The sequence below is a fragment of the Drosophila teissieri genome, chromosome 2L (genome assembly GCF_016746235.2).
Source record: "Drosophila teissieri strain GT53w chromosome 2L, Prin_Dtei_1.1, whole genome shotgun sequence".
Lineage (NCBI taxonomy): Eukaryota > Metazoa > Arthropoda > Insecta > Diptera > Drosophilidae > Drosophila > Drosophila teissieri.
In genome coordinates, this window is record NC_053029.1 from 4,766,734 (window position 1) to 4,775,865 (window position 9,132).

Consider the following 9,132-nt stretch of genomic DNA (forward strand, 5'->3'; position numbering starts at 1 on the left):
TGTCAATTTGTTGCACCACTTAATCAGCAGCCCATAAATGCGATATGTAACGCATTTCTCCCCCAACGCCAGTGCCAATTTGAGGAGCTCCACTCAATTCAGCGTCTGGCAGATGCGTTGTGCCAATTTGTTGCACCCAAATGCAAGCACCAGGGCATGCCATGCCATGCCATGCTATGCCATGCCATGCATTGGAACATAGATGGGGTGGGAGTGGAAGCTGGAGAGGATCGGACATGAGCATGGGGTAAGCCCTTTTTGGGGTCCCGGCAAATCATTGCGCACGCTGCGATGCGGAGATTATCTTGTCCGATTGCGTTTACAAGGCATCGGAGGCCTCGGAGGCCTCGGGTGGACTGCGTCCGGCCAGCTCTCTCGACTGGCCATAAACGCAATTAGAAGAACAATTGTTAGACATGCAAAGCGGGGACGTTGGCCACAATCCACGGCACAGCCCTTTCCAGGCAGCTCCGATTGCCATCTGTGGACCGGGGAACTGGGAGGATTCCAGGTGGTTCTGGAGCTCCAGCCGGGGCTGTGTGCGTGCTTATAACTCAAATGAGCAATTACCTTACAAAGGATTTTGTGAAGGGGACGGCTGAGAACAGCCGCTGTTGTCGTGGCATTTAATAAACTCTTCACGGTGCCAAGATCGCCGCACAGTGGTACAAATATTCAAATCTAAGTACATCACTCAGCTTAAATATTACCAAGATAAATGCCACTGAGTTGACACCGTAACTATGTAATCTAAACAATTTTCCGTCAAATATGACAAATTAGTTAATATATTCCCCGTAATCCATTTGTTCTACTTTTAAATGCCAAGCTTAAGACCCAAATACATTTTCTGAAATCATTTCAGTTCTGGCAATCGAAAAACCCACACAAAATGTGGAAGTGGATGGTTAATATTATATTATTATCCGTGGTGCAGGCCAACGAAAAAGTAGATGGACAAATACCACCGGTAAGAAATTTTGCAGCGAGTAATGGAGACATATCTAATACTCTGTACCAACATCCACAGACAGCCACACCCCAAAAAATATTTCTGCCGTATCCGTGTTATAGTCCAGTTTCAAACTACATACCCCAACATTCCCAGAATTATCCAAACCCGGGATTCCTTTGTTATCCACAAAATGAATTTAGTAAATACCTCTGGTATCCACCGTGGGGCCAATGGGTATCACAAGTATATCCGACAGGAAATGGGGTACCTGTCCCTTATCCTGAACTTCAAACTCCGCCAGTTCAACTTCTTACACTACCCGCACCACCTACGTTTCCGATTCCTTTCCACCAATATCCAGGTTGGAGTTCTCCTGGAGCTTCGATTCCTTCCTATCCACATCCAGGACTACAACAGCCACCAGGCTCAAGTCCACCGCAAGGTTGGGGTTCCGCACAACATCCAGGAATTCAAGGACCACCTGGCTCCAGTCCATTGGGACCACCATATCCTCTCAACCAATCTCCAGGATCATCTGCAACGCCAGGTTGGATTCAACCCGGATCACCTTTTCCTCCCTCTCCACTATCAGGACAACCGGGAACATCGGATTTGAATACATGGGGGTCTGAGAATCGTGCCGTCCATCCTCCGGCGCATCCCGTACCACCAGGTTGGAGTTCACCTGGATCTTCGATTTCTTCCCGCCAACATCCAGCATTACAAGGAACACCATTGGGAACTCTTGGACCCGCCCTCCTTGGCCAACGTCCAGGATCTGTATCTGTGAATTCTACCCTTCAGTCCATACCACCGAGTTGGAATTGGTCGGGATCTTTAGGTGCTCCTGTCCAGCCTCCAGAATTTCCGCCCCAACAAACTTGGAGTCCATCGGGACCTAATTCTCCCCTTCAGCCTCCAGGATGGCCCATACAACCTCCAAGATTACCGGCACAACCAAGCTGGAATGTAGGCTGGCGAGCACCTGTAAATGGAAATAATCCAAAATCGGATCATAAGAATGCCACCAATGAAAAACCAAAATAAACAAATGGCAATATAACATTTTGGTAAAAAATGTAATTGACATTCGAAAAGTCTGGCAGCAAGCTGTATTTTTGTCATTCATAATAACTATATATAACTATAACTAATAAAACCTGCAAATTAAAAAAACTAGATTTGCGTTTTTTAGATAGGAATGAAACTTTATATTTATATAATTCCTAAAACGGAATTCATTTTAATCTTTTTATTAAATTCATTTGCTACGTAGTCATTTTTTGTAGGACTTAAAGCGTAACTGTTACTTATTTCTTTTTAAGGCGTTGCTAATGAATCCACTTATGAAATTGTTTTACGTTAATATCAAAACAGAGTAACTTATTATTTTTCGGTTCATTTTAAAGTTTGCCATATCAGAAACTACACCAAATGTCCAAATGGAATTATGTGGTATTTGTTATATTCCTTTTTGTGCCACATAGGCACAGTGTTGAAAATAATAATTCCTCGGTAAGCCCGACTCAGTTCCTATAGAAAGTCAAGTTAATTGAATTCAATTTAAGGTGGATAAGGAAATCAATGTCGAGCGACTAAAATTCCGGGCGCCATGCAATCGATGCGATGGGTCACCATTTCCCCATTTTGCCTATGTTGACAATCCACTTCCACCTCCACCAGCACCTGCACCAGAACCTAAACCGAAACCACCGCCCCCACCTCCACCTAAACCAGCACCTGCACCAAAACCTAAACCGAAACCACCGCCACCACCTCCACCAAAACCGAAACCACCGCCGCCAACTCCAACACCCACAACACCTCCACCACCACCCTCTGTACCAATACTTCCTGGTGAGGATTCGGGAATACCCCCCTCAAAACAGAAATGGATTCCGCCCTTTGAACCATCAATTCAAGGTGGATATCCACCTGGATACCAGGTACCTCCTGATTATGGGTTACACCCTTCACAACCAGGCTGGATTCCGCTTCCTGTGGCACCAAATCAAAATGAACACCCATCAAATTCACAGATGCCTCCTAGTTCAGGATTAAGCCCTCCACTACCGGGCTGGATTCTGCCCCTTGGGCCACCAAATCGAGGCGTATATCCACCTGGACCACAGATGCCTCCAGATTCTGGATCACACCCTTCACGGCCGGGCTGGGTGCTGCTTCCTGCGCCACCAAATCAAGGATATCCACCAGGATCACTGATGCCTTCTGGTTCAGGAATAAACCCTCCACTACCGGGCTGGAATCCGCTTCCTGCGCCACCAAATCAAGGATATCCACCAGGATCACTGATGCCTTCTGGTTCAGGAATAAACCCTCCACTACCGGGCTGGAATCCGCTTCCTGCGCCACCAAATCAAGGATATCCACCAGGATCACTGATGCCTTCTGGTTCAGGAATAAACCCTCCACTACCGGGCTGGATTTCGCTTCCTGCGCCACCAGGATCAAAGATGCCTCCTGGTTCAGGAATAAACCCTTCATTACCGGGCTGGAATCCGCTTCCTGCGCCACCAAATCAAAGATATCCACCAGGATCACCGATGCCTCCTGGTTCAGGAATAAACCCTCCACTACCGGGCTGGAATCCGCTTCCTGCGCCACCAGGATCACTGATGCCTCCTGGTTCAGGAATAAACCCTCCACTACCGGGCTGGAATCCGCTTCCTGCGCCACCAAATCAAGGATATCCACCAGGATCACTGATGCCTTCTGGTTCAGGAATAAACCCTCCACTACCGGGCTGGAATCCGCTTCCTGCGCCACCAGGATCAAAGATGCCTCCTGGTTCAGGAATAAACCCTTCATTACCGGGCTGGAATCCGCTTCCTGCGCCACCAAATCAAAGATATCCACCAGGATCACCGATGCCTCCTGGTTCAGGAATAAACCCTCCACTACCGGGCTGGAATCCGCTTCCTGCGCCACCAGGATCACTGATGCCTCCTGGTTCAGGAATAAACCCTCCACTACCGGGCTGGATTCCGCTTCCTGCGCCACCAGGATCAAAGATGCCTTCTGGTTCAGGAATAAACCCTTCATTACCGGGCTGGAATCCGCTTCCTGCGCCACCAGGATCAAAGATGCCTGCTGGTTCAGGAATAAACCCTCCACTACCGGGCTGGATTCCGCTTCCTGCGCCACCAGGATCAAAGATGCCTTCTGGTTCAGGAATAAACCCTTCATTACCGGGCTGGAATCCGCTTCCTGCGCCACCAGGATCAAAGATGCCTGCTGGTTCAGGAATAAACCCTCCACTACCGGGCTGGATTCCGCTTCCTGCGCCACCAGGATCAAAGATGCCTTCTGGTTCAGGAATAAACCCTTCATTACCGGGCTGGAATCCGCTTCCTGCGCCACCAGGATCGAAGATGCCTGCTGGTTCTGGAATAAACCCTCCACTACCGGGCTGGATTCCGCTTCCTGCGCCACCAGGATCAAAGATGCCTTCTGGTTCAGGAATAAACCCTTCATTACCGGGCTGGAATCCGCTTCCTGCGCCACCAGGATCAAAGATGCCTTCTGGTTCAGGAATAAACCCTTCATTACCGGGCTGGAATCCGCTTCCTGCGCCACCAGGATCAAAGATGCCTTCTGGTACAGGAATAAACCCTTCATTACCGGGCTGGAATCCGCTTCCTGCGCCACCAGGATCAAAGATGCCTGCTGGTTCAGGAATAAACCCTCCACTACCGGGCTGGATTCCGCTTCCTGCGCCACCAGGATCAAAGATGCCTTCTGGTTCAGGAATAAACCCTTCATTACCGGGCTGGAATCCGCTTCCTGCGCCACCAGGATCAAAGATGCCTTCTGGTTCAGGAATAAACCCTTCATTACCGGGCTGGAATCCGCTTCCTGCGCCACCAGGATCAAAGATGCCTTCTGGTTCAGGAATAAACCCTTCATTACCGGGCTGGAATCCGCTTCCTGCGCCACCAGGATCAAAGATGCCTTCTGGTTCAGGAATAAACCCTTCATTACCGGGCTGGAATCCGCTTCCTGCGCCACCAGGATCAAAGATGCCTTCTGGTTCAGGAATAAACCCTTCATTACCGGGCTGGAATCCGCTTCCTGCGCCACCAAATCTAGGTGGACATCCACCAGGACCAAAGATGCCTCCTAATTCAAAATTACCCCTTCCCCCAGCCGGTGGGATTCCGCCTCCTGGGCCACCAAGCCAAGGTGAACGTCCATCAGGATCACTGAAGCCTCCTATTCCAAAATTACCACTTCCCCCAGCCGGTGGGATTCCGCCTCCTGGGCCACCAAGTCAAGGTGGACGTCCATCAGGATCTCAGAAGCCTCCCAATTCAAAGTTACCCCCCCAAGGACCTTCAGGACCACAAGAACCTAATTGGGTGCCCAAAAAACCAGATAATTCTCCACCTGGGGCCAACATAAATATAAATGAAGTACAGATCAAAGAAGACCCTATCATCCCATACGCAGATATCCTCCGAGCCAATATCCTGAAAATCCCGCAGCTCTGTCGAATGTGCATCGAGCATAAAAGTGCAGAAGATACTTTGTAAAAATTGTAATTAAAATGTTTTTAAAAATATAAAAAATTTTAATTTACTAAGAAAATATATAATCACAAATTAAAGTTAATATTTGACATATTGGTTGTACGTAAAATAGCTTAATAAAAATTTACAAGCCGATTCGATTTAGTACAAACCATACAAACTCGATTACTGAAGAGATTTTCAAAAAGAAATTCGGGCCATTCACGTATATGACTCGTTAGAAACTTCTCTAAATGTGCAAATGGCAGCATATCTTTATATTGTTTTACTTAGTGCCACGCACACAGGGACTTCAAAGACGGGAATCATTGGTAAGACTGTCATATAAAAAACTGTATAGTTTTTAATATTACACTTGGATTAACTGGATTAGGAGTTACATTCAATGCTTCTTGATGAAATCGATAGTCTACTATCGGAGATAGAATCAAACCATAGGGCGCTCCGCATTCATCGGCAGTCATGTAACAACAGGTAAAATATTAAACATTTTTTGTTCGCCTATAAAAATATTTATTTTTGCAATACCTTACAGCTTAATTGAAGTAAATGGTCTGGCCACTGGTACCTCTTTATTGAAGAGCACAGAAAAGCAGTTAGAATCCTTGATACTACTCTTTAAAACTGGCTGTCCAAATGAATATCATCGGAATATTTCGAAAGCCCGCTCGCCATACGAGTATAAGCCAGTTCATTTTGCCTATATACCAGAAGAGGGACCTTTTGACCGTTGTCCTCCAACAAACCCACCTTGCCAGGGATTAGGCCATCCTACTAGTCGTCCTCCCACTCCGCCACCACCTCCACCTCCTCCACCTCCTCCACCTCCTCCACCTCCTCCACCTCCTCCACCTCCACCACCTCCACCACCAACTACTACTGCAATGCCTACTACTATTCCTACTCCTACTACCGCAATGCCTACTACTACTACTCCTACTACTACTATTCCTACTACTACTGCAATGCCTACTACTACAATGCCTACTACTACTACTGCTGTGCCTACTACTACTACTACCATTAAATCGACTACTACTACGGCTACTAAACCCATCAAATCTACTACTACTTCGCCTAAAACTACACCTTCAACTCTCAAAACTACTATACGTCCGAATTTTGTGGATCCTACTTCCACACAAGGCACAACTAACTCAGACGAAGAAGATAGTATCTTAAACTAAAATTTCCTTAATATAATATTAGCTTTACAAAAAGATACATTTTTACAATTAAAACAAAGACATCAAACATTTTAAAGGATAATTAGTTATTTGATAGCAGAGTTTGCTATTAACATTACAGCAGATTTATTCGTTTCGGACATTTCTGGAATATTAAAAATGGTGCAACCACGTGCTCTTTAGTTTTTTGAGTGTTCCAAGACCACAGTGCGATCCTAGAGTGTCTCGCGTTTGGCGTTGACTTGTGAGAAAGCTGGGCGAAATATTTTAGAATTTTCACAACACGTCACACGACAGGACAGCAGGCCCAGCAGAAGACGGGCATACGTGGATGGTCTCGGACCGAAGGCCCTTGGCAGGCTGAGGGATTGGGAAATGTATGTAGATGGAGGGTCGCAATCTGAACCTGAACTTGGATAGCTGGATGGCTGGATGACTGGATGGCTAGATGGCTGGATGGCTGGAAGCTGCGCCGGCACCCGCACGCTCATGGCTTGTATTTGGTTTGTTAACTGCGCTTGTTTACTTTATGTTAAATTAAGTTGAGAATCGTGCAATGCAAATCAGTGCGCAGTGCCAGCCGGAAAAGTCAGTCCAAGTTGAAGTCGAAGTTGGAGTCGGAGTTGGAGTCAAAGTCGGAGCAGCAGTCCGATCTGCAGCCACAATTACAATTTTCCAACTCTTTTCTAATTGCCAAGACCAAGAGCGAGACGACGAGCGGGTTTCTGGAGGAGAAGAGTTCACTGATTGCTTTGCATACGAAATGAATTAATGTCATTGAGGAAGAAGATGTTGCCAGTTGGCACTGCAGGGGACGATTCTCCGGTAGCCGAAGACGAGTCTTCCAGACCGCTCTTCCCTTCCCTTCCATTCTTCTACTCACTTTTTCTGCTTTTCTTCGTGCCGGCCTGTTACTAATTTGAATTACAGTGCACCAGACTCGAGACGAGCTTCCTTTTCATTATCTAAGGGTCTAAGACTTCATTGCTGGCAGTTATCAAATGCAGCACATCAGGCGAAGCCACACTGCAGACTCCGAGTCAGTCTGAGAATTCAAAGACAGATGTCTGCCAGACTGCACTTAAAAGAATTGTTAATAAATAAATAATTTAATTATAAATATTAAATAATATCTAATATATTCATCATTTTGTCATTTTTTCAAATAACTTTTAAATTACAAAACTATAAATATTCTATAATATATCAACTTAGGCATTACACGTGTATACCGGGTTCCTTTAGTAGAAATTATTTATAATGCTGCAAGCTGGTCTACTAATTGTTGATTTTTTGAATACTTAAGCTTTTTCTTGCAGTGCACAGGCAATTCTGGGCTCTCTCTCGTGTTCTCACTCGACATCTTTCTCCGATTTCTTCCCAGCTGGAGTCGTCGTCGCCGTCACACACAATAATTAAAATCTTTGCCTTTGCCATGATTGTTTCCACCGCCGAGATAAGTGCGGCAGCAACTGCATCTGGAACTGCAACTGCAACTGCAACTGGAAACTGCAACTGCAAGCTGCAACTTAGATAATGCAATGCAATTCAGTGTTCTTATGCAAATTTATGAGTGACTGACTGAGTGACTCTGACGGGCAACTGCCACCGGGCGAAAAGCAAAGAGCAAGAGGCAAGTGAATGGCATGCCATTCAACCTTTCTAACTTGGCTTATAGTTTGGCATCCTCGGTCTCTTAGTCCGTGTGGCAGTCTGGTTCAATGATCTGCATCCCATATACGAGTATGTGGTCATAAGTGATTCCTGCTGCGTGTTTGTCACTCAGCCACGCCCACCAAAGAGGAGGGGAAGGTTGTGGTATTTATTCATGCTGAAAACATAATGACCATGCTGAAATCTGCGATCTTTTCATTGTTCTCTTTCTGGCAATTACAATTGCAACAATTAGACGTGAGTTCAATTTGCATATCTCTTGTGCTCTGATGCTTTCCATGATTAAGTTGTGCCTTTAACTAATGAGTCTGGGCCAAGATTAAGGCATTTTGATATCTGCTCTTATACATTATGCTAATTTTGCGAAAAGAAACAAATTTCTAAAGCTGCCTCCACATTTGCATGCGTTTAAGGTTTGCATAAGAGTAAAAGTTATTTATGTTGGGAAGCCAAGCCAAACAAGCCCAAATGTAAATATTAGCCTATTCGCTTTTGGCGATGTTGATGCTGTGTAGCACACACTATATTTGAAATGTATTAGATATATCATTTTTAATGGGTTTTTGGCAGATTTATTATGCTTATAGTGGGTCAGCCAGAGCAGCCTAAATTGTAACCCTAAATATTCCCTGGCAATTTGTGTGCTTGCATAATTCATTTGGTGAAGGCATGCATGTAAGTGCCACATGTTGCATAATTTCAAACTGCACGCAATTTTTCAACGCGCTGCATTTATTAATTTATATTTTTTGGGCGTTTGGATGGA

General features: G+C 45.6%; 3 protein-coding genes across 4 annotated transcripts; 2 read left to right on the forward strand and 1 right to left on the reverse strand.

Annotated features, from left to right (window-relative positions):
• The first annotated feature begins 825 nt into the window (after nt 1-825).
• LOC122625091 (extensin) lies at nt 826-2,134 on the forward strand. Its single transcript, XM_043804984.1, has 2 exons — nt 826-970; nt 1,031-2,134. The coding sequence occupies exons 1-2, from the start codon at nt 893-895 to the stop codon at nt 2,000-2,002; spliced, it is 1,050 nt and encodes a 349-aa protein (XP_043660919.1). The 5' UTR covers nt 826-892; the 3' UTR covers nt 2,003-2,134.
• Nucleotides 2,135-2,860: 726 nt separating this feature from the next.
• Nucleotides 2,861-5,158, reverse strand: LOC122618451. 2 transcript variants are annotated; one of them, XM_043794901.1, is made up of 2 exons: nt 5,057-5,117; nt 2,861-4,984 (listed from the first exon to the last, which is right to left on the reverse strand). In XM_043794901.1, the coding sequence occupies exon 2, from the start codon at nt 4,952-4,954 to the stop codon at nt 3,002-3,004; it is 1,953 nt and encodes a 650-aa protein (XP_043650836.1). In that variant the 5' UTR covers nt 4,955-4,984; nt 5,057-5,117; the 3' UTR covers nt 2,861-3,001. The 2 variants fall into 2 exon arrangements, with proteins under 2 accessions (XP_043650836.1, XP_043650845.1); XM_043794910.1 differs by having other exon boundaries at nt 2,863-3,757; nt 3,848-5,158.
• A 557-nt stretch (nt 5,159-5,715) lies between these two features.
• On the forward strand, nt 5,716-6,745 carry LOC122611873 (extensin). The gene is made up of 3 exons (XM_043785237.1): nt 5,716-5,816; nt 5,879-5,979; nt 6,041-6,745. Exons 1-3 carry the CDS (start codon nt 5,739-5,741, stop codon nt 6,690-6,692), a joined length of 831 nt encoding a protein of 276 aa, XP_043641172.1. The 5' UTR covers nt 5,716-5,738; the 3' UTR covers nt 6,693-6,745.
• Nucleotides 6,746-9,132: the final 2,387 nt, after the last annotated feature.

Coding starts and splice junctions, on each gene's coding strand:
- LOC122625091 (XM_043804984.1), top strand. CDS start 893: ATGTGGAAGTGGATGGTTAATATTATATTATTATCCGTGGTGCAGGCC. Junction 971..1,030: donor TAGATGGACAAATACCACCG/GTAAGAAATTTT, acceptor CAACATCCACAG/ACAGCCACACCCCAAAAAAT.
- LOC122618451 (XM_043794901.1), bottom strand. CDS start 4,954: ATGAAGGGTTTATTCCTGAACCAGAAGGCATCTTTGATCCTGGTGGCG.
- LOC122611873 (XM_043785237.1), top strand. CDS start 5,739: ATGTGCAAATGGCAGCATATCTTTATATTGTTTTACTTAGTGCCACGC. Junction 5,817..5,878: donor TTCAAAGACGGGAATCATTG/GTAAGACTGTCA, acceptor TAACTGGATTAG/GAGTTACATTCAATGCTTCT. Junction 5,980..6,040: donor CGGCAGTCATGTAACAACAG/GTAAAATATTAA, acceptor AATACCTTACAG/CTTAATTGAAGTAAATGGTC.